The sequence below is a fragment of the Chelonoidis abingdonii genome, chromosome 5, assembly GCF_003597395.2.
Source record: "Chelonoidis abingdonii isolate Lonesome George chromosome 5, CheloAbing_2.0, whole genome shotgun sequence".
NCBI lineage: Eukaryota > Metazoa > Chordata > Testudines > Testudinidae > Chelonoidis > Chelonoidis abingdonii.
In genome coordinates, this window is record NC_133773.1 from 61,306,153 (window position 1) to 61,330,633 (window position 24,481).

General features: G+C 45.2%; 1 protein-coding gene across 6 annotated transcripts in view; it reads right to left on the minus strand.

Moving 5' to 3' along the window:
• Positions 1 to 20,377: 20,377 nt before the first annotated feature.
• The window catches only part of FBXW7 (F-box and WD repeat domain containing 7), a 278,287-nt gene continuing 274,183 nt past the window's right edge, over positions 20,378 to 24,481 (minus strand). For all 6 annotated transcript variants that reach the window (XM_032771269.2, XM_075066325.1, XM_075066326.1 and 3 more), the window contains 2 exons: positions 23,581 to 23,791; positions 20,378 to 22,206 (listed from right to left, as the gene is read on the minus strand). In XM_032771269.2, the coding sequence (XP_032627160.1) occupies positions 21,938 to 22,206; positions 23,581 to 23,791 (480 nt within the window). In that variant the 3' untranslated portion in view covers positions 20,378 to 21,937. The remainder of the gene's footprint in view (positions 22,207 to 23,580; positions 23,792 to 24,481) is intronic.

Consider the following 24,481-nt stretch of genomic DNA (forward strand, 5'->3'; position numbering starts at 1 on the left):
TTTCAACCCCGTCCTCCCACCCTCCAACCTCGTCACTCTTCGGGGACCCCTCTCACGAGCAATTCCTCTTGCAAGAGGTGCGGACGCTCCTCGCCGTGGGAGCTATAGAGGAGGTACCAAAGGACGAAAGGGAAAGGGGTTTTACTCCCATTATTTCCTAATCCCCAAGTCAAAGGGAGGTCTCAGACCTATCCTAGAACTGCGAGGACTCAACCAGTTTATGATAAACTTGAAGTTCCGCATGGTATCCCTGGGGACCATTATCCCGTCCTTGGATCCTGGAGACTGGTATGCCACCCTCGATATGAAGGACGCGTACTTTCACATCGCCATTTTTCCTCCGCACAGGAGGTACCTTCGCTTTGTAGCTGACCGTCAGCACTTCCAGTTTACGGTCCTGCCCTTTGGCCTTTCTGCGGCCCCAAGGGTATTTACAAAGTGTATAGTATCAGAGGGGTAGCCATGTTAGTCTGGATCTGTAAAAGCAGCAGAGAATCCTGTGGCACCTTATAGACTAACAGACGTTTTGGAGCGTGAGCTTTCCGTGGGTGAAACCCACTTCGTCAGGACGAGGTAGTGGAAAACATCGGCCATAACTGGACATCACTACGGAAAAGGATAATATGGACACAAATCAGTAATCAGGATATGGCAATTACAAAAAACCTGTAGGAGACGCTTCAACCTCCTGGCCAACTTCATAGCAGACGCTTTAAGGGCCATTCCCTAGCGGAGCCAAAAAAAACTTTCAGGACAGACTTCAAAGATGAAAAAGAAGAGAAGAGAGAAAAGAAAAGACGGAGGAGAGAAAGGACGCTGAGCTTCAGTTCATCTGCAAATTTGATACCATTCAGCTTGGACTAAAACAAACGACTGTGAATGGCTTGCCAATTACAGAACCAGTTTCTCCTCCCTTGGGTGTTTCACATCTCTAACTGCTAGAACGCGGCCCAATCCTCCCCTGATTGTTGAACTAAACCTCGTTATCTCTAGCTGCTTTTGCTAGCATATATATACCTAGCTCCTGGAAATTTCCACTAACCTGCGTCTGAGAAGTGGGTATTCACCCCGAAAGCTCACGCCTCCAAAATCGTCTGTTAGTCTAAAAGGTGCCACAGGATTCTTGCTGCTTTAGAAAGTGTATGGCTATAGTCGCAGCAATATCTCCGCCGAGGTCAGGATACACGTTTTTCCGTAATCTGGACATTGGCTCATACGGGAGCCTCCGAGACACAAGTCCATCCCAGCATGGTCGGCATTCGTCAAAGGAACCCTATTCACACATCTTAGCCTGATGATCAATATGTAGAAATCCACCTCTTGGATTCCCACGCAAGAGGTTAGGATCTTCATAGAGCTACCCTGGACTCCACAATCTAGCCAAGCCCAAGGCCTACTTACCAACCGCGGTTGTTTCAGGCAATGGGCAACAATCATCGAGGTCTTAGAATTTCCCGATGACCTCGCTCGCCCTTCCTCGTCTCCTGGGTCACATGGCTGCCTGCACGTTCGTTGACCACCATACACCAGGCTCCACGTCGTCCCTTTCCAAACTTGTGCTCAACTCGGTATACCGTCGGGCAGGGACCCAATAGACACGATAGTCACCATTTCCCTGAGACTCTAGTTTCCCTAGACTGGTGGCTGACTCCCTCCCTGGTGGTGCAGGGCTGCCGTCCATCCGCCCCAACCCCAATGTCCCTGACGACAGACGCCTCATCTCTTGGCTGGGGTGCTCACCTCGGACAACCTTTCGTACTCAAGGCCTCTGGTCATCTCAGGAACTGGCGTTTACACATAAATGTCCGAGAGCTGAAAGCAGTCCGCCTGGCGTGCCTGGCGTTCCAGCAACATTTACAAGGCCGTTTGTGTCTCAGAGTTTACAGACAACACGGCCATGTATTACATAAGCAAACAGGGAGGGACTCGATCTTCCCCCCTTTGTAAGGAGACCATCCGACTCTGGGACTTTTGCATAGCCCATTCGATAGACCTGGTGCGTCCTTTCTCCCAGGGGTTCGGAACACCTCTGCGGATCAACTGAGCAGGTCCTTCCTGGCCATGAGTGGTCGATACGCCCAGATGTTATTCATTTGGTTTTCCAGAAGTGGGGATTCCCCGCATAGACCTGTACGCTTCCTGCCGCGAACAGGAAATGCCAGATGTCCTGCTCCTTCCAGGGTCCTTTCACCAAGGATCGATCTCAGACGCATCTAATGCCGTGGAAGAACCGGCTGCTCTATGCCTTCCCCCGTTCCCATCTGGTCACAAGGTCCTGCTAAAACTCCGCAGGGACAGAGCGCGCCTAATCATGATCTCTCCAGCGTGGCCCAGGCCACTGGTACACCACGCTGCCTCGACCTGTCGATAGCCAACCCAACTTACCCTTCTACTGCACCCAGACCTCATAACTCAGGACCACGGCAGTCTTCGCCATCCAGACCTGCAGGCCCTTCACCTCACGGCGTGGCTGCTGCATGGCTAAACCAGTCAGAGTTGCGTTGCTCTGCCTCAGACAAGTACTCCTGAGTAGCAGGAAGCCTCCACTTGGATCAACGTATCTGGCCAAGTGGAAGCGTTCTCTCCCTGTTGGTGCAGAACGCAAGAAATGTTACAGTTGTCAGGAGTCCCCAGGCAATGCTCTGGAAACAGCTCCCCACAAAGCCAGTCAGGACTTTGGGAGCTGCTCTCCTTGGAGGCAGTACTTGTTCGGGCAAGAAGTCACACGTCTTCACCTCTGGGTGTCTCCTTGGAGCTTCAGCATCCTCTGCCCCTCCATGCACTTCCCACAGCGAGCCCACCAGGGGGGTCCGGGAAGCCACAGGTCCTGCACCCCAACTTTGCCAGTCAGACGTGACTCTTAGCCAGCCAGTAAAACAGAGGTTTATTCAATGACAGGAACAGGGTCTAAAACAGAGCTTGTAGATACAGCAAACCGGACCCCTCAGCCAGGTCCATTCTGGGGGTCAGTGAGGAAGACCCCCACGTCTGCACTTCACTCCTCGTCCCCAGGCAGCTCCAGACTAACCACCCCCTCCAGCCCCTCTTCTCTGCTCAGTTCCTTTCCCAGGCCAGGAGGTCACCTGATCTCTTTGTCTCCTTCAGCTGGCACCTTTGCAGAGGAGGGGCCCAGGCCATCAGTTGCTAGGAGACACAGGGTCAGGCATTTAGGTGCACTGGCCCTCTGCTCTGCCAGATACTTAAGAACTTCCTAGGGGACACTGAGGCAGCAACACAGTATTCAGAGAAAACATTAAGAACATTCCTAGTTCATCACACCCTACCATCTTGGACTACCTCTCGTCTCTTAAGCAGCAGGACCTGGCGGTATCTTCATTGAGGGTGCACTTGGCGGCCATCTCTACCTTCCGCCCAGGGGAGAGTGGCTGCTCCATGTTCTCGTACCCTATAGTTACTAGATTTCTCAAGGGCCTGGAACGCCTATACCCCCAAATACGCCGCCTCACCCCAACATGGGACCTCAACCTGGTTCTAACCAGACTTATGTCTGCCCCATTTGAGCCATTGGCAACATGCTCGTTGCTATACCTGTCCTAGAAGACAGCTTTTCTCGTAGCCATTACATCAGCCAGACGAGTTTCCGAGCTTCGTGCTCTCACGGTGAACCCACCGTATACTGTGTTTCACAAGGACAAGGTGCAGTTGCGACCACACCCGGCATTCCTCCCTAAGGTGGTTTCCGCCTTTCATGTTAACCAGGACATCTTTCTCCCGGTCTTCTTCCCGAAGCCGCACTCATCACGGCGGGAGCAACAGTTGCACTCCCTGGACGTCCGTAGAGCGCTCACATTTTATATCGAGCGGACAAAACCATTTCGTAAAACGCCCCAGCTCTTCGTCGCAGTGGCAGACAGAATGAAGGGTCTCCCTATCTCATCCCAGAGAATTTCATCTTGGGTGACGGCGTGCATCCGTACTTGTTATGACTTGACTCATGTTCTGTCGAGCCACCTCACTGCGCATTCTACCAGGGCTCAGGCTTCGTCTGCCGCCTTCCTGGCTCATGTATCTATCCAGGAGATATGTTGTGCAGCTACCTGGTCTTCGGTCCACACCTTTGCGTCACATTGTGCTCTGGTTCAACAGTCCAGAGATGATGCAGCCTTTGGCTCAGCAGTTTTGCATTCTGCAACATCTCACTCCACCGCCTAGGTAAGGCTGGAGATCACCTAATTGGAATCGATATGAGCAAGCACTCAGAAAAAGAAGACGGTTATCACTTTGTAGACTGTTGTTCTTCAAGACGTGTGCTCATATCCTTCCAAACCCGCCCTCTTCCCCACCGTCGGAGTAGCCTGCAAGAAGGAACTGAGGGGTGGCTGGGTCGGCAGGGGTATATATCCGGTGCCATAGCGGCGCCACTCCAGGGGGTGCCCAGCCAACCCACTGAGTGTTGCTAGGGTAAAAAGTCTTCCGATGAATGTGCACGCGGCGTGCGCACATCTAATTGGAATGGATATGAGCGACACATCTCGAAGAACAACAGTTACAAAGGTGAGCAACCGTCTTTTCCCTAGTATTCGTTTCTTTGTAAAATTCTGCTGCTAGGCCTCTCATTACTTCTCTGGACAATCTAATAGTTCCTGTATGGAGAAGTGCTCACTGCAGTTTGTGTTTCATACACTGCTAAGAAGAATTTATTTTTCTGCTGCATTTACTTGGGCTGGAACCAAGGAGGGAAGATTTTCCGTTTTCCAGCCTATCAGAAATAGCATATTCTACCATCTCTGAGCATTTTTACATCCAGTCTCTCAGCTTTTTTTTTTCTTTTTTTAAAAAAAAAACAAACGAAGAGGACTGTAGTGACCCATCAACTCCCAGTCTTTATAATTTGCCTTGGAGCCAACTAGATTGCACTCTGCTCCAAGCGTCACAGCCTCAGTGTGGAATGCACTGCGGGCACTGACCTCAGACTTGCACCGGTCCCCATACCCTGTACTGGCTAAAAAGCAAAGAAAGGCTGGGAGAGGGTGTTCTTCTGCATCTGTAAAGAGAAGGAGAGCGCTGGAGGAGAGCAAAGACCCTCAAGGGGCAGCTTTTTCTCTCCAGACGGTAGCCAGGCTTCATTACCTACTGAGCTATCAAGCCCCCTTCGAGATCTGCCTGCCACCCCGGAAAGCAGCAGAGGCACTCGGTACCTCTAATGACATATTGTCCCTTCCAGTGCCACCCATAACCGCTACTGAGGTGCCCCATTCAAAGGGAAAACCCGCCCTGGAACCCTTCCAGCGGTCTCTGTCAGTGCAGCACTGCTCCCCAGGACGGGGTGCCCGCCAGCGCTCACCGAACAGGCCCACCAGCCCCTGGTGTCAATTGCCAGGGTACTGTCACCAGTCAGTGGAGTCGCGGCACCGAGAGACATCATCCCGGTACAGCTCCCCAGAGGAGGTCCGTGGAGAGAGCCAACGAGAGCAGCCGGACAGGCAACATCAGTCCCGTCCTCGTCCCCCCAGAAAAACTTCCCCACTTCAAGCTCTGAAAGCGAGGAGGAAGACTGGGGGTATTGGCATTTCCTTCTGGGCCTGCATGGCCCCAGGGCCAATGGCCAACCCTCTGGCACCTGTGGAATCCCTGGGCATTTCCCCAGCCATCCCAGAGGTGTTGGCCATAGCCTCCCACCCGCTCCCTGGCTCGGAGCAGAGTCAGAGAAAGCTTCCCAGGGATAGCCAGCTCCAATCGAGGCTCCCCTGGCAGAGGCAGTGGAGTTACCAGGCCCACCTATACCTGCCTCATCATCATCTTCACCTACAACATGATAGTGGTCCCCCAAGATGATGCAAGGGCCCACCAGGAGCTTTTGAAGAGAGTGGCATCAAACCTTGGGCTGGACACTGAGGTGTGGGGCCCTCGGAATCGCTGTTGGATGTGCTGAGTGCAGCAGCCCCCTCAAAGGTGGCATTACCAGTACATGAGGGAGTTGTAAAACCGATCGAAGCCCTTTGGCAAACCCTCTCCTCCCTGCTCCCCATCTCGAAATATGGGGAGCGGAAGTACTGTGTCCCCACTAAGAGGTTTGAATACCTGTACACATATCCTACCCCAAGCTCACTGGTGGTGTCAGCAGCCAGTGAGTGCGATAGACGGGCCAACTGGGATCAACCTCTAAGAATAAGGAGGCAAAGAGGCTTGATCTTTTTGGTAGAAAGATTTATTCTATGGCCAGCCTTCAGCTAAGAGTGGCCAACCATCAGGCCCTTGGCTACTATGATTTTAACATCTGCCAGGCCATGGCCAAGTCCACAGAGTCGCTGCCTAAGGAGCCCAGGAAGGAATTCTTTGCTATTCTGGAGGAAGGCAGAGCGTTAGCCAGAGCAGCCCTCCAAGCATTCTCAGACGTGGGGGACTCTGCGGCCCAGTCTATGATTTTGGCCATTTCAGTGAGGCAGGCATCCTGGTTGCAGCTGTCGGGCTTGTCAGCAGAGGTTCAGCAATCCATCCAGGACCTCCCCTTCGATGGTTTGGCACTGTTCACAGAACAGGCAGACAACAAGTTGTATTGCCTAAAAGACTCTAGGGCCACCTTGAGCTCACTGGGCCTGTACACCCTGGCACCCGCGAGCAAGTGGTTCAAGCCACAACAATCCCACGGGTTCGGGGGTCCTTCCGTAAACAGGTCAGGGGCTACAAGTGCTGGCAAGGCCATCAGCCAGCCTCCTCAGCTCACTCGAATTCTACCTGCACCCATTAGGTAATAAGCAGGCATTTTGATGCTGCATTTGAGGGCAATCTTCCTGCCTGTTCCCTGGATCCAGCATCCTTGTTCTTTTCCAGCCTCCTGTCTCCCTTCCTCCCTGCCTGGGCCTCTATAACATCTGACCAGTGGGTCCTCAGCACAGTAGCAGGGAGGTATATCGTCCAGTTTATTTCTGTCTTCCCCCCTCCCTCCTCATCCCTCTTCAAGGACCCTTCTCACAAGCATCTGCTCACTCAGGAGGCTCAGGGCCTTCTGCAGGTGGGAGCAGTAGAGGAAGTTCCTCTGCACTTAAGGGGAAAAGGGTTTTACTCCCACTATTTTTTGATCCCAAAAGGGGGTCTGCGCCCCATCCTCGACCTGGGGGGCCTCAACAAGTATCTCAAGAAGTTGAAGTTTTGCATGGTCTCCCTGACCTCCATCAGTCCTTCCCTGGATCCGGGGGACCCGAAGGATGCCTATTTTCACATATCAATATTTCAGGGACCTACAATGGTTCCTACGTTTTGTAGTAGGGACAGCTCACTACCAATTTGCGGTGCTCCCCTTTGAGCTATCAAAGGCAGCAAGGGTATTCACGAAGCGCATGTTGGTGGTAGCGGCAGGGATAAAAGTAGAAATAGGGACTTACCAGTACAAGCCTGGGTTGGGGCCAGTTCCGGCCCCCGGAAGAGGCGGGGCCTCAGGTGGAAGGGTCGGAGATGAGGGGGGTCATAGCCAGCCCTAGTCCACCCGCCCTGTACTGGTAAGTGCCCTCCTCTTCCCCTGCTGGGGTAGCAGCGGCAGCTGGGGTCTCTGGCAGCAGTTTAAAGGACCCAAGGCTTGGCCACTGCTACCGCCCCGGGCCCTTTAAACTGCTGCCAGAGTTCCCAGCTGCTGCTGCTACCCCAGGGCTCTGGCAGCAGGGTTCCGGTGCCTATTTAAAGGACCAGGGCCGTAGAGGCAGTGGGAGCCTTGGGCCCTTTAAATAGCCCCCGGAGCCATGCCGCTACTTCAGGGCTCTGGGGGCTATTTAAAGGGCCCAGGGCTCCCCTGCTTCTACCACTCAGACCCTTTAAATAGCCCCTGGAGTAGTGGTGGAGGGACTCCAGGGGCTATTTAAAGGGCCAGGGCAGTAGAGGCAGCGGGAGCCCTGACCCTTTAAATAACCGCCAGAGCCTTGCTGCTGCTACCCCAGGGCTCCAGCAGTGGGGCTCTGGTGGCAATTTAAAGGGCCTGGGGCTCCAGATGCTGCTAGGAGCCCCAGACCCTTTAAATTGCTGTCTGGGGAAGCTGGGCTGCTCCGATATGGCACACCGGCTCTTGCTGGTACACTGTACAGGGGCGTACCGGCTTACTTTCACCTCTGGGTAGCGGCCTACCTCAGATACCAAGGTATCCAGATCTACCTGTACCTCGACGACTGGCTTATCGAATGCTGCTCCCGGTCCCAGGTCCAGCGCAGTGTCGAGAAGTTGCCAAGCTTTAGGCCTGTTGATAACCTAACAAAAATCAACATTAATCCATGTTCAAAGGATAGAATTTGTTGGGATGGTACTCAACTTTATCCAAGCCAGAGTGTTCCTGCTGGAGACCAGATTCAGGGCAATGGGCAGACCTGATCGCCAGCATCATGGCCCATCCACTCATATCCGCCCGGGACTGCCTCAGGCTGTTGTGGCACATGGTAGCTTGTTCATGCATTCTCCATCATATGAGACTCAGGCTGTGTCCCCTCCAGATGTGGCTGGCCTCAGTCTACTCCCTGGCCAGACATCACCTGGACAAGATTGTCATGGTCCCAATGCGGGTACGTACCTCCCTGCAGTGGTGGTCTGATCCAACTCTGGTAATGGGAAGTGTGCCATCTGTGAGCCCTTGACTAACTGTCTCCCTGATTTTAGATGCGCCTGACCTCAGTTGGGGAGCGCATCTTGTCACACTGCAGACCCAGGGATTATGGTCTCGGGAGGAGCTTACGTTACATATAAATGTCAGAGAACTCAGACCCATCCGCCTGGCTTGCGGAGTGTTTCTTCTCCAGCTGATGGTTGGGTGGTGCAGATGTTGACGGATAACACAGCTTCCATGTCAACAGGCAGGGGGAAGTTTGTTTGTCGGCTCTGTGTCAAGAAGCCCTCCATCTATGGGACTTCTTCATTCAGCATGCAATCCACCTAGAAGCCTTGCACCTCCCTGACATCCAGAACATGCTGGCAGGTTGCCTCAGCAGGTCCTCCTTCTCTCACCAAGTTCTCCTCCTCTCACCACAAGTGATCCCTGAACTGAAAGCTTCTCCTGAGCTATGCTGGCCGAGGCATCATTCTTCTGCCAGTGCTTCCAGGTTTCCACTAAGGGCCTGTCCATTGCTGCTAACATCAGTTCAGCTGCACCATTGCCAACCCTAGTGTAGACAAGGCTCTGGCATCTTCCAGAAGTTTTACCATGATGCCAGTTGAACCCTATGATTTCTGTCCAGCCCTACTGATAAAAGTTTTAATAACAGTTTGAATTTCATTATTGACAAAATAGCTCCTACATTTGTAAGTTACATGCTACAGTGCATTTGGTCAGAATCCTATTTCTTTGATGTTTATATTTCTGTACACTTTGCCCAGAATGCTACTTTTGTGATGTATAGAATATCAGGCTCTCAGGATACTGTGTCAGAAGAAGCATTATCTATAACTTGTGCTGAGGTTGAATTTTCAGTACCATAAGCAGTGCCTTTCTCCAAGTGTATTTTGTTAAAGAATGGTGATACAGGATCATCTTCTGCAAAGGATGCTTGTATTAGCAATTTGACTTCTGTGCATTAAAAAATAGTTTATTTACTGGCAGAATAGCCCTTTTTTTTTTTAAATTGGTCTTCACTGAAAGATAAAATGGAGGGAAACCCAACAGGAAAATTAAATCTTTAATGTATTTTATGCTTTTAGCTTTTACTTCATTCGATTGTAAATTGTTTGCAGTAAAATTGAGAATTAGCAGTTTGGATAAAGCTCTGTAAATTCCTTTAGTATCAGGTTTGACTGCTAAGGAGGAATCTGGTCTTTAACCTTAGTGCAGCGTAACCATAACTGCATGGGCTCCTATAGAGTAATTATCTTTTCCTCCCTGTCACTTACTTGGACTCTCAGTTGCTCACTGTTTAGTGCACATCAGATGCTAAAATATCCAAGGGCCTGTGAGACTGAGTACTGAGGCAGACAAATGCTCTTACTACTAAACACTAATCTCAGAAGACACTTTGCATTCTGTAACAAACTTCTAAAGTGGAGTGGCTCTTAGAAACACGTGAATCACTTTAAAAGAGTGACTATACACTTTCCATAAAATTAAAAGCCCTGTTCTCGCAAGAGACCTGGGCTGTGCTAAAAGTAGAGATTTTTTTCATTTGGTAAGAAAAACAAGCTGCAAACTGTTGTTTTCACTAGTCACAAAAACCTTAAAATTCATGGCTGGTCATTTCTATACCTCTGTTCCCAATCTCTGGGAACCCCAAAATGTATATGCCAAGATGAATTTCATCATCCGGAGCGAGAAATCATTACTTGTAACTGCATTACGTTTGATTACCTAGATTATTTCTTCACACTGGTCATAAAACTAAAGGTAGGTGGTGGTAGGAGGACAGGTGATAGTCCTACTATCCTGTATATAGTATTGTCTCTTTGGCAGAATCAATGCATGTATTCTATGCGTTGCTACAATAGTATATGGTATATTGAGGTTAGGTTAAGGTAGCCTATATAGAATTTAATTTTACAGATAGTTTTCTTCTGAGTAGAGAACAGTCAGGGGGAGACAAGCTTTTATTGTAACTCTGTTAAGTGGATGATGTTTCTTCCTCTCTGATCCAGAACTAGGGAGTTTAGTAAAAAGGGATTTGTGGCATTTCTGCCAATACTAGTCACAGCCCAGCATACTGATGTTTTTTTTTTCTTTGTGATGAAGAAAATGTAAGCTGAGTTATTGAACATAAAGGGGTTCAGGTATTAATTAGAGAAGATAATTTGTTTGGAGAGTCAAAGATTAAAGGAACTCCTCTCTCCCCATATGGTGGCATCCATTAGCCAGACTTAAATACCCATTGCCCTGTCACTGGGGAAAGATTCTACCCCTCAGGCATTAAAAAAACAACCAGTAATGCTAGTCATGTCATGCTGCTTGGACTTTGAATCTCCATTTGATTTAATTCTAATTTATTTTCACCAATGTAATGATTCTTCAGCTTAGCAAGGATAAGCAGCAACACTGATTTGTTGTCTTTGTTCCAGGCGAGGGGAAGTAAAAGAGCTTTGCAGTGCCACTGTTGTAAACGTTCATATGCACACAAGCAGAGTTAGCCATTGCAGAAGCAACAACAGAAACAAATGTGAAGCAAATTCTTTTCATTTTTCTTGCTGTATAAATATATACACATACTATATGTGTACACATAAATCAGGTTAGTACTGGACACACATGCATACGGCTATGGAAAACAGGTTGTCATAATCATGAGGCCAACTATAATTAAAAATACTCTGAAGATAGAATTAGGAATGTAATGAACAAGAAACAGGAGAGCAAAGGTGCATGGTTTTGTATTTTCACTGTTTTTATGTTGCTGGGACTAGCGTGTCAGATCTAATTCACAATTTTGTTGCTTTTGTCAGTTTGTGTCACTCAACATTAATTTGTTTTTTTGAATTCAGTTACATTATTTTAATAGTATTATAAGAAAAATTTCATAGTTGTGCGTGCTGTTCCAAAGCTCTTTTGGATTGCATGTACAGTGTCAACAGAGCAGTTAGTTAAAATATATCTGGCTGAAGGGTAATATGCTTAATATGCATTCACAGCATACATTAGCTCTGGAGCTGTTACTACATGTGCTGTCACACCATATTAAGAATTAGTAAGAAATGTCTATTAATTGTTTTATATGTTATGCCTAATATACGCTGACAAGTCACAGTGTCCCAGCTGCACTGCATATTAGTAATACTGGGAGCAGTATTGACTACTGTTGTTAAATTTGAAGTGGGAGATGTTCGGGGTGTGGGCTCTGGCCTGGCACCGCTTATCTTGAGCGGCTCTGGGGTGGCAGTGGTGCACAGCAAGATTAAGGCAGGCTCCGCACTGCTCCCGGAAGCAGCCAGCACCATGTCCCTGTGGCAACAGGGGGGCAGAGGGCTCCATGCGCTGCCCTTGCCAGTGGGTACCTCCCCTGAAGCTCCCATTGGCTGCAGTTCCCTGTTTCTGGCCAATGGGAGCTGTAGGGGGAGGTGCCTGCAGGCGAGGGCAGCGTGCAGAGCCCTCTGCCCCCTGATACTGCAGTGACGTGGTGCCGGGCGCTTCCGGGAGCAGCGTGGGGCCAGGGCAGGCAGGGAGCCTGCCCTAGCCCCATGGTGCCATAGGGGTGGCAATCCCGTTGGCCGGATCCAAAGCCCTGACAGGCTGGATCCGAGTCATAGTTTGCCCACCCCTGTGCTAGATGGTTAAGAAGAATGAAAACAAGATTGAATTCTATTGCTCTTTCTGCCCCCATTTGGCATTAATACTTTTCATTTATGTAGCACTTTTTGTAAACTTTTCCTTAGGCATCACAGCAACCCTCTGTTTTCCAGGACAGGAAACAGAGGTTCAGAGAGACCACATGGCAAGTCAGTGTTCATGATTAGAACCCATTTTCTTTAACTCCCTAGCCCTGTTGTAATGTTATATCAAGGTGCCTTCCATGTGACTCACTTTACCTGTATTTCTTATCTGTAAGCGGGAAATAATAATACATATTTACCTAAACTGTCACTAGCATACCTGCATAGTGGCCTCCTAGTTTAATGCAGAGCTGTCACTTGATTCACTGATATTTATTGACTTGAGGGTGGAGCATGGATGATACAACTCATTTCACAAAAGACTTGTGGCCTAGCTGTTAGATCATAGATTTGTGAGAGTGAGATTGGCCACTAGGTCAGCTTTGGGGAGAAAACTTGCATAGGGAGAAAAGGCAGGTTTCTTCTGCAACAGCATCCAGCAGGGTCCCACACTACATACTGTATATACTTTACAAAAGTGACAATGGATGTCATCTTGGAAAAAGCTGTGATAAAGGAGTGACTGACCAACTCCTCTCTCTGTCTTGGGTTCTTGGCCTCAGATAGGAGAAGCCAAAATGGAGAATGCAGCGTAGGCAAATCGACTAAGAGGTTAGATGACTTGCTTGGGGACATTGTGATTGACTAGGTTAAGTCAAGTCTGCATTGTTATCCCAGTGCTGCTGCTGACTTCCTGTGTGGCCTTGAACAAGGTACTTCATCTCTCTCTTAAAATGTTGATAATTGCATTCATTTACCTTCCTCACAGGGAAGCGGTGGGGATTCATTTGTTTGGTTTGGGGCTTTGAAAATATAAAGCACTGTAATTATTATTAGTCATCTCCTGCATCTTGGAGAAGCACAGGTCAGCATTACAGAGGGGAGAGCAAATATCCCTGTGTGTTCCCTACTGCCTTACACAGAGCCTGGGAGAAAGGGAAGCTTTGGTGAGAAGGATATATGGAAGAAGCATTTCCTGAAAAGAAAAGCAAAGTTTAAAAAGAACATGAGATGGAAGGGGGACACAGCAGTAAGAGAACTTTGGTCTGTGTTAGAGTGGGGGACTCACTTAGTAATTTAAGTAACAGGATAGAAATTAGTCTCCCTGGAACCCCAAGTTCAACTGCAGGTAGCTTTGCCCCAGACTTTCATCCTTCAGAAAAACACATTTTCTGTGCAGTTGTGGATTTTCAAGAACAAGTTATGTCTGTTCTGTGTGGACATTAGAAAAATGATCAGAGGTTCTAAGAGCATAACAGTATTTTCTCTCATTCCACTATTTTGCTGTATCCTGTGCCAAATGGCTGCAGCTCTCCATCCTAGAGACTGCTGCAGCAGTTCAAGTGGGCTACATTTATATAAACTGAAAATTGCTTTGGGATAAAAAATAGAGTCAGAATGTAAAATATCACTGTATTGTAATAGGGACATGCTGAATTAGAATAGACAATTTGTTGGGACTGATCTCCTTAATTTTCTAATACTCTGTGTCAGATTGGAGAGGGGTCAGAAACTCAAGCAGCAGTGATGGAAAATGAAGGCTTGAAACAAAAAAATTCTCTAAGTATATGCTGAGGTTGTATACAGGCCAACAGAAGCTTCCTATCAGCTTCAGTTAAAGCTGCCAAATCCAATCAGAAGGACATATCCAGGATGGCAAACTACTTCATCAACTCTGAGTGCCTACATCAGAATAGAGTACCAGCGAAGAACTATCATCCTATTTCACTCAAAAGATCACAAACATGTTGGAAGGCATATTAAACACAATGGATCCACTTCCCATACACCATGTAACCAACAGCACACCTGCATTCCCAGAGTTCAGTGTATTCACTCATTGGGAAGTTCTGGACAATGTAAAGGACTCCAACCCAACCCTTACTGGCTGATGAAAGAAAGTTATGAGCAACTGGTTCCAGTCACAACTGACATAAACAACAAATTATTCAGGGAAGGAATCTTCCATTCTTCTTTCAAACATGATGTAGTCCAACCAGAACTAGAGAAACTCACCCTGGATATGCGAGTTCTAGCCAACTACCTTCCAGGGTCAACCTCCCATTCCTTTTGGCCAACTACAAACTCATTTAACTGAAGCTAATATCCAAGACTCAGCACAGTCTAGATCCAGGCCAGGACATGAGTCAACCCTTACTAGTGTTAATGGATGGTCTCTTACGGGGCCTCTGTGCAGCATTTGATATTCTTGATCAAAAGATACTGCTGTGTCCCCTGAAAGAAGTAGCAGGGGTCCAGCGGAATGCGCTAAAATGGTTTGTTCTTCTTGGAGAAATGCAGCCAATGAGTAGTGATGGGTAAGGCTATGTTTTAGCCACACGTATTTTTAGTAAAACATCATGGACAGGTCACGAGCAGTAAACAAAAAATCATGGCTTGTGACCTTTCCGTGACTTAAGTACTCAGGAGTGGGGATCTGGGATTCCCATGGGTATTTTGGAGCAGGGGGCAGTCCAGGACAGTGGCTGGTGCTATGGGGGGAGGGCAGCGTGTGGCCTGGGACCACCACTGGTGCTCGGGGTGGGGTGGGGTGGGGTGGCAGCAGCACACAGCCCGGGACCACTGCTGGTGCTCGGGAGGTGGGATGGGACGGTGGCCCAAGACTGCCCCAGTAGTGGTGGGTGGCCTGGGGGCTGCCCTCACAGGGGTCAGTTGTACTGGCTGCTGCAGAGGTCACGAGGTCTTGGAAAGTTGCAGCCTTTAGTGATGGGGAAATTGCCTTTCCACCACTGAACTATTCACTTGAGGAGTCTCACAAGGATCAGTTCTCTCTTTAGTCCTATTCCACATTTACATGTAGCCACTTAATGAAGTGGGTAGTTGACAAGGACTAAAGTGCCAGCAATATGCAACTGAGAGACCGTTCTACCTATCCTTTGTTACACATGACAATACCAGCACCACCAAGATAGCCTAGTGCTTGGCTGAGATCAGTTCATGGATGAAGAGCGGCTGGCTGGAGCTGAATGAGATAAAGATGATGATGGTGGGGAGAGGGTAAGGAAAGCACTTTGAGGAGTTTGCAGACATGGTGCTGTCTCCTTTGGTTTAAGGTACACTCCCACAATTGGACAATCCGGTCCGTAGTTGAGTGTTCAGAGAATCATAGAAACGTAAGAATGGAAAGAACCTCAAGAAGTCATCTAGTACACCTCTAAGCATTGAGGCAGGATTAAGTGTATGTGTTACTGGATTTCTTGATGATGCTAAACTCTCCCTTAGCGGCATCCACAAGTAACACTTTCTACCATCTCTGGTTGGCCTGGAGGTTCTGGCCCATCCTATGAATGATTACCTGGACTCAGTTATTCATGCCTACGTCCTCTCCTGTCTGGACCACAGCAATAAAATATTCCTTGGCATGATTTCAACACTTACAAAACTCCAGCTAGTACAGAACATTGCAGCATTTTGCCTTAGCAATATATGGTACCGTGAGGACATCACACCTATTCTTTCTCTACACTGGCTACCCCAGAGAATTCTTCATAAAGTTGAAGGTCTCAGTCCTTATCCTCAAGATGCACAATGGCCTGGGTCCAGCACAAAGACCAGGAGTAACAGCTCTTCCTCAGGCACAATGGAACGCTCTACAGTAAGGGTAAAACTTGTCCGTGCAGGAGACAGAGATTTCTTGGGGGCCAGTCAGAAACCATGGAACAAACTAAGGACAATCACAAACCTCACTCTCTTTTACTCCAAGGGCAGGGCACACATTTTCAACCCCGCCTTCTCTTATGTAACGGCATAGCAGAGTGTGTTTAAAAAACAAAATGCTATACGGTACTGCACACACACACACGTCTCCTCTGGAGAGGATGAGTGAGAGAGTGAACCAAATATGACAGATGTTGATCACATGGCTTAATGTCTTATTGGAAGGCACTCAGATACTACAGTGATGAGGGTTGTATAAGAACCTATATAGAAGTGTACTGAGCAGTTTCTCTGATGTGGGCATTTCAGGTCATTTAGGTCTGGAATTACAACGTCCTTGTCTTTGAAGAATTGCTGTTTAACAGACTGAGCAAGAAGTGAGATCCCAGAGTGAAATGTTAATGGCCTTAGTTTGTCATAATAAATATATGGAGATCTTGGAAAACCATCTGTGCCAGAACATTTGTTGTATTCATTAGCTGGAATCAGTGACCAAAGGCATGCAATCTTAAAATGTTTGACAAATTGGATGTGTCCAAATTCTGATCTGAAATGGCAGTCTCCTGTAGATCTCTGAAGGGTCATAAAGCATATACCCCTAAAACCTCTCAGCTCTGGGCACCAGGACCTATTGAAAATGTTAAGTACAGTATGTAGGTGAGGGAAGAATACTTTTCTCCTCCTGGGAGTTGACTGGTGGATGAAAGGACAATGTCGTTGAACTGATTGATAAGTTGCTCAATCATACAGTGACCTTGAGTAAATATTGGCAGCAGGCATTTATCTGGTCCCGTGTCTCTTTGATTGGCAGGACTCTTTGTCCTACCAGTCAAAAACGATCCCTGGAACCACTTCTCTGGGAAGAAAGGATGGTAGACTGTAAGGGTGAAGCTACTTTTGCTTGGCTGGGTAAGAGCCAGTCTTGTTTACCTGAGCCTGGGTTTCATGACTGAGAGCGCACTATTTATTGAAATAAGCAATTGAGTATGGTGGGGAGTTTGGTGGATGAGAAACAGCTGCTCAGACCCAGACAAAATCTGTCTCATTCCTTCAGCAGTGACACCACTTGTGTTGGACATGTAAATGAGCATTTGAGAACCTGGTCTGGTCAAGACCCTGGGCGTGAGTGGCAAGGCTGATACAAGATTGCTCACTGTTGGCTAAAATGGTGGAATGCAGAAACCTCTTTCTTCCTTTTTTAAAAATGGACTTTTTAGTGTTATTTATCAGCTTTAAATACAAGAGAAAAGAGAGATACGCTGAAGCAGAAATAGACGGGGGAAAGAATATCATAGCAACAGGAAGGGACTCCAGGAATAGTGCCAGGAATCCTCTGTAGGTTTGTTGCTACTCTGTCAATGTGGGAAGAATGAATACCCATTTGATCCAAACTGCAGGTGCAGGGTGGAAGTTTAAAGCAGTTCTATTGTGTTTACACCAGTCAAGCATCAACAGTTTCATCAAAATGAAAACAAATCTCATCACAAGTAGCCAAGGAATGACATTTGCTAAACATTGCAGATATAAACTTCCAGGTAGAATGCACCTGATCTGCAAATGCAATTTTCACAGAATAGAGGCTGCAGCCCAGCAGGAGTGGAGGGACAACAGTTGTGAAAGGGTTAAGGAGTTTACATTGCTTAGAGACAAGCAGTCTGTAAACAAAGGCTGTTATGGCCAAATATATCACTGTAAACAAACAAACAAAAAGATAATTAAGAGAAAATATTTATTACTATGGTGGCATTGGTATAGAAGAAAGGCAGCTGAAATGTAATTTCTGTAGAACTGAGCACAAGTTCAACATGTATAGGAAGGCCCAAATACCTTTGAGGAGGTTGGCCTTAGCACTCAGTTTTAAATTTTAGTAGTTTAGCCAAATCCTGCATGTAGATGTTGAGGTCAGAATGTAGGTACCCAGTTCAGACACCTAAGAGCTGATTTAAACTCTTCTGTGTTCACAAAATAAAATCCTGTTATAGAATAATTAAAATGGAAAAAAAAAAAATTAGTTTTGCTCCAGGCTGATGTGCTGGCTTTCTCATTCCCTCTACACACAAATACACATTATTGACCTTCTTCCTAACTTTGTAACTAACCAAACTTTACCCTAAACTCCTGCTAAACTGGGCTACAAACAGAGTTTGCTGAATGGATTCAAACTACTTTAAGATAGCTAACTTGGTTGGAATATAATTTGGGATTTAGGGAACTGAGCCAGAACACTTTCTAAACTCTGTCTCGGGTGGCCAACTTGAGCGTGAGGAGCCAGAATTTACCAGTGTAGTTTGCCAAAGTGCCACAGTAATATGTCAGCAGTCTCCTCCCACCCACTGGCAGCCCGGCTGATCAGCACCTCCCCATCCCTCCGGATCAGCTGTTTTGTGGTGTGCGGGGGGAGCGAGGGCACAGCAGACTGACGAGAGGGCTGGAGTGAGTCGGGGCAGGGTCTGTGGGAGAGCTAGGCGTTGAGCAGTGAGCATGCTCCGGCACATTGGAAAGTTGGCACCTGTAGCTGCAGCCCCCAAGTTGGTGCCTATACAAGCAGCTGCATATTAATGTCTGAAGAGCCACATGTGGCTGCGGAGCCATAGGTTGGCCACCCCTGCTCTATCTGAACACAGTTTGGACCTATCCATATTGGTGGCTCAACACATTTCAAATGAGCTAGCTTGAACTATTTCAAACCTGCCTTTCCTATCACTTCCTTCTCTCGACTCCCTTTGCCCTATTCTGACTCTTTTTTGTATTCTTGTGCCTCAGTGTAATCTCTCCTCATTTCCTTTACAATCGGGTAAATACCCTACCCTTTTATAATTACCAAATTAGCTCACTGAAAATTTTAGTAGTGGCAGACTTTACAAATCATAACAAAAGGTTATATGACTGCAAAGCTTTTGCTGTTACCCAGCTGACTGTTAGGCCTGGTTTCCACAGCATCAGTTGTTGTATACTCCCCTCCCCCCGCGCCTTTTAAAACAAATAAACAAAAACCTACCTTGGATTTTTGCATCCAATATCAACGTGTTCCTTTCAATCTTATAATGTGTCTGTTTTGTGGCCTTAAACTCAACTGAAGAAAGCTCTGCTCTAGCGATGACTTAATTGATCTGACTAGTCAGGATGACAAGGGCAAACTGCTGCAAGTTCATACCAAGTTTGCACTATTAGAACACACCGTCCGTAGAGATTTCTTAGCTCTTTCACAAAAGTCACTTGTGGGCAAAGCAGTACAGGTCACTCTTTTCAACACTCACTGGACAGTTTTTGCAAATACCAGTTGGTGGTTTTTTTTTGTTTTGTTTTTTTAAATTATAGTTTGCCTCTGTTTGTAAACAAGTAGCTTGCCTCACTGCAGTCAGTACTGAGTAAGGCTCATTTGAGATCTGTTTATTACCTGAACTTTCAGAATGAGGGTGGATCAGAACTAAACTTAGATGATATATAATATATTTATTTTCTGTTTTTGTCTTGAAACCGATCCTATCTGCATTTTCTGGTCCTTTTATAACCAGTAGTTTCTATATAACTAATATTTTAAAAAGATAAACTGTTGACCAGCTAAATTGATAGTAAAAAGTCTACAAAGACATGAACGTCATAACCTCATGTGTGTGTCTCTCTACCACTCAATATTACTTGAAAAAAAATCAGTGTTAGTTTTGTACACATCATTTTAGAAGAAGATATAACATTTGATAGGCTTCCAGTGCAACTGATATTCTGATTAGCTCACCTATGTTGACTTTTCCGTTTGAGCAAGTTGATGGGACTGCTTTGGACCATGTGGATTGTGTAGGACTTTCTTTCAATATTATTTTGGACAGTTCACTTTAAAGCTTATGTTACTGACCTTGAGTGCTTTTAAATTCTGATATGGATTTTACTGCTTCTTGCTTTTCATTTGATACTGTATATTCTTTTCTGTAGCATTTCAATCAATCAATAAAAAACATTAGATTTCATTCCTATTAGACTTATTCAATCTCAGATGTGATTAACAAAATGGTCTCAGAAGAAACTGTAATAGCCACAAAAAGCTTAATCATGTAATTTTCCTCTTGATTTACTGAGTAACTTTGTGGCAAACTCCTGCCAGTGTCAAATCTTAGCTTCCTATCACTAAGAATATACTACTAGGTTAACTCCCATCTTTGTTGAAGCCCCAGTGACAAATGCACAGAGATGCTGACTCAGTGTTCTTGCATGTTCTTTGCGGGAGAGTTTCTTTGTAGAACTTTATTACATAAGAAGCCCTTGAAGACATTTTGGTTTCTGTACATTCCTCTCTTTTCAGTAAACTGAGAAACTTGACTGGATGTTACACATTTCATAGTCTGAGATAGGTCCAGATTTTGCCCATATACTGGCCTCAATGTTGCATATTAGTACAGTAGCAAACCATTGGAAGAAAAAGACATGCTAACATGAAAAACACATTTTATTGCACTTAAGTTATAAGAAAATAAAATTTCTAAGTGAATCAAACCATAGACACAATCCCTTTAAAGGTTGTTTTCCTCCATCATGTCAGGTTGTTACATAACTAAAATTAACCAACTGGAATCTGATTGTTTTAAATCAGACTATAAATAAAACAAAACAAAACAAAAAAGGGAGGAAAAAACAAGATCGCCTAGGATACAGTGTTAAACCACTTTCACAGTTCAGCTTGAGTTGTGGCTCTTGCAGAATGAGGCAAACGATTTGACTTTTTCATTTTTTTTGTTTGCATGTACATCTTTATTACAAAAATGTAATAGTTTTTGCACTGTGTCAGTTCCTTGCAGCAATAACGGTAACAGTTGTTTTTCTCAATACTGTAAAACACTAAGACTGACCAGCAATTTTATTTTTGTATTTATATTTTTAAAATTTTTGTCAGTTTTATTATGCATGTTCATTCCATTCACCACAGCCCTCACAAAGAAAAAAGTTTCCCCACAGAACAGGCTGCAGTAGCTTTGTTCTAAGGAATGTGTTTTAATTTTTGCCCAGAAAAAAGAAAATAAGCTTTGCACACACACTCAATTCTTTACTTGCAGGCAAACTTCACTCTTAATTGTCTGAAACTTTTTAACTCTCAGCCTCTTAGAGGCACAGTTGGCTCAAGTTTCAGTGGCAAAAAGTCTTTTTCTGTAACCAAACTAGAGCAAATTTGGAATTCAGTCTGGGACTAAAACGTCACAGCAGAAAAAAAAATTAAAAAACAAGAAATAATTTGCTTTACTTTCTTTCATTTAGCAGCATAAATAAGTTTGGCCACTGGGAATACAGTACAGGGGTGGGACAACAATCCCATACTTGAAGACCTACTTCTAGCACCAGCATTGAGAGTTCAATCCATTCAAGAACTCTCAGAACCCAGGACAACTTGCCACCTCAGAGCAACATATGCATTGTAGAGTGTAGATGAAAGCAACAGTAAATAGAGTAACAGAGGCTAATACTGTGATTGACATTGGCAATGGCTGGCAAAAAAAAAGCTCTGATAAAACTGTACAAAAACAATTCACAGTAAGATTTTAGCTTTTCCACATCAGGATTTGACTTTGCTGTCACCACAGATGCTCACAACTTTGAAAGTCATCCAGAAACGGATGTTATGCAGCAACTTTCTAGATTTCTGTGGTAAAATAACAGGTTAGCAAGAATTGTAACAACTTTTTAACCTCCACCCTGCTCAATGAGCACTTAGAGGAAAATAAAGAAATAATTGCACCTGGTTTGATTTAGAAAGTCTTATTTGCAAAGCTGCCCCAGTCAAAAGTGAAGCTTTTTATGTGATGAGACAGCAAATGCCTCTCTTGTCAGTTACAGTTTTGTCATCTCGCAGTCTCCTCCTTCGTAGTCTGTAGGTCTTTAGGATCTGTTGCCCCAAGCCAACATCCTGCACCACCAAGGACAAGGGATTTTTTTTTTTTGCAGGGGGAGGGAAGGGAAACATCGTCTACACATTTGGACAAATTCATTTTTCTGCCCTTCACTTCATATCCACATCAAAGTCCAACACCAGCAGCTTTGTTTCCTCAGTTCCATTTCGGCTTCCAACTGCACACACTAGCTTTGTGTTGGAGGCTCTGATCCGCCAGACGACGCCTCCACTTCCCCCACTCTCCAGTGTGACTAGATTTCGGATAAATTCACCCGTTTTCAAGTCCCAAAGTTTTACAGTCCCATCATCTGAGCTGGTAATTACAAAGTTCTTGTTGAACTGTAAACAGGTCACAGCACTCTGATGCTTGTTGGGACCTACAATATTAAAATCCAAAGAATTTTGCTTGTGGTTAGAAAGGGGTTACCATGTTTAGATATATTTGTATGCAGGGTAAATCAAATACTTAACATACATAAAAGCCTCATTCTGTGTTTTCAAAGGACTAGTACAGATACTGAAAAGTCCCCATCCTCACAGTTGTCTGTTATTACTGTAACAAACACTGGGGCTAGTCTCATCTGAAATTCATCAAAATGAACTTACCTAGTAGAAGGAAGTGATCACAGAGTAGGTAGTTATCACTCCAACCCCTTTGGGAAGAAAGGGTGTTCTGGTTCCTAGGTCACTGCTAAACCTTGATGGCAGGAAATGGTGCTGTTGCCCAAGCATTAATCTAATTTAAAATCCCTTCTAGTGGAATGTTACAGAATCCCCACAGACAAGAGAAGTCATAGTTAAATATTAACTCAAATAACAAAACTCTCTTTCTTTACATGCCTTTTTTCCCTTAAGCCATCCCGTAGTAATTGTCCTTTTAAAAGGTCAGAGCTTGTTTTGTCCAGTAATTAAGTATGATTAAACTGTGGAGGATGCTTTTTAGTGAAGTGGGTTTTCTCCCAGAACCAGGGCTGGCAGGCAAAAGCAGGGAAAGATATTACAAAAGACTTGCTTAGGAAAATAAGTGAATGTGTGTACATATGCACAGCAACAGTCAAAATGAAAACTAAAATCTCTCTCTCTTTCCTGTTTTCCATTCACGTTTCTTGATTTATTGTAACAGACAGTGTTCACTGCCTCTCAACCCAATTAGTCTGGAGGCTTTGCAATGTCCAAGTGACCTAAATAACTAAGTCGACTGCTGATTTGAGATGCCATTTCCTACATATTTTGGTAGTTTATCAGTCTAACATACAGACAGCAAATTTCTATCAGAACAGCTGTCTTTCCATAATAGGCAAATGATTTTAGATTGAATTATAAAAAAAGGTTTATTCACAGAAAGATAATTTCACTAATACAAAAAATAGTACAGCTGTTGCCATGGCCAACTTCTGAGCATTAAATGATCAGCAGTTGTTTTCCTTGCATATAGGTTATTTTTAATTGCTGGTTGGAATCTTTTCCCTTTCCCCATTCCAGAATGGTGCATTAAACAAGACTGTACATTTAAAACACAGCTTGACTTGACCTAAAATTGAAACAATCTCCCCAAAGCTAATTTTGTCCTCTAGCAATATATGGGAAGTAGAAATGCTCAGATTTAACAGATATGAACAAGTATTTTGATATTAAGTTACCTATTTCAGCAGCACTCAGCACTGAAGCAATTGGTAAATTGAGGACTGACCTGCACTAATTTTGCACCAGCCTTTTAAACGAATGTGTTTATATTGGGATAGTAAGCTCACCTTGCAATGTCTGTAAACACTGTCCTGTTTTGATATCCCAGATTTTGACTGTTGAATCTGCATTCCCAGACACAAGAATATTGTCTTTCAGTTCCATTCCACTTGTTAATGACTGGTGGCCCGTTAATGTGTGAATGCAGTTTCCCGTCTCCACATCCCAAACTCGGATTGAAGTGTCGAGAGATCCACTCACTACATGGATGCCATCAAACTAAAAAAAGGTAAAAACATCACAAGCAACTGTATTAAGCTCTTAGGATTTACACTGTGAAAAAAAACATTAAGCGTGCTACTTGGATTTAATTCAGAGTTTCACAAAATAAGACAGTATATGCTATGACCTTGCACTATCCCCTACACTAGGAAATTACATTATGGTACAACATGTTAACTAACAATGTTAAATACAACTTTGAACTCAGTGCAAAGCCTTATGTTTAACATAGTTCTATCATTAACCCCGCACACCTGATGCTATCAGTATAATTTCCTAGTGTAGATAAGGCCTATGGCATTCTGCAGTTCAACACCTACAGATCTTAATCTTGAATAAGGAGAAAAGTACATACTGACGGACACTTTACTTTGACCCTCTCTTTGAATAGTACTATACATTGCTAAAAATTCAAGCAAACAGAACAGAAAATATTTGAGTGGTTTCTGATATTTCAAGCAACTGCAAAGAGTTTTAAAGGATCTTCTGCCTTCAGTGTCAACCTCCTCATCCAAAAAACTTTTGTGGAATATTTCATTTGATCAGATCAGCAGCTTCACTCTATGTAACATCTATCCACAGTATCAGAGCAAAAAGTTAGTTCAAGCACTTTGTCAACTAAAACCAAGAGCCAGTGGTGGTGATCAGGTAGTATATACTGCAGCTAAATCATAAATTAAGAAAGAA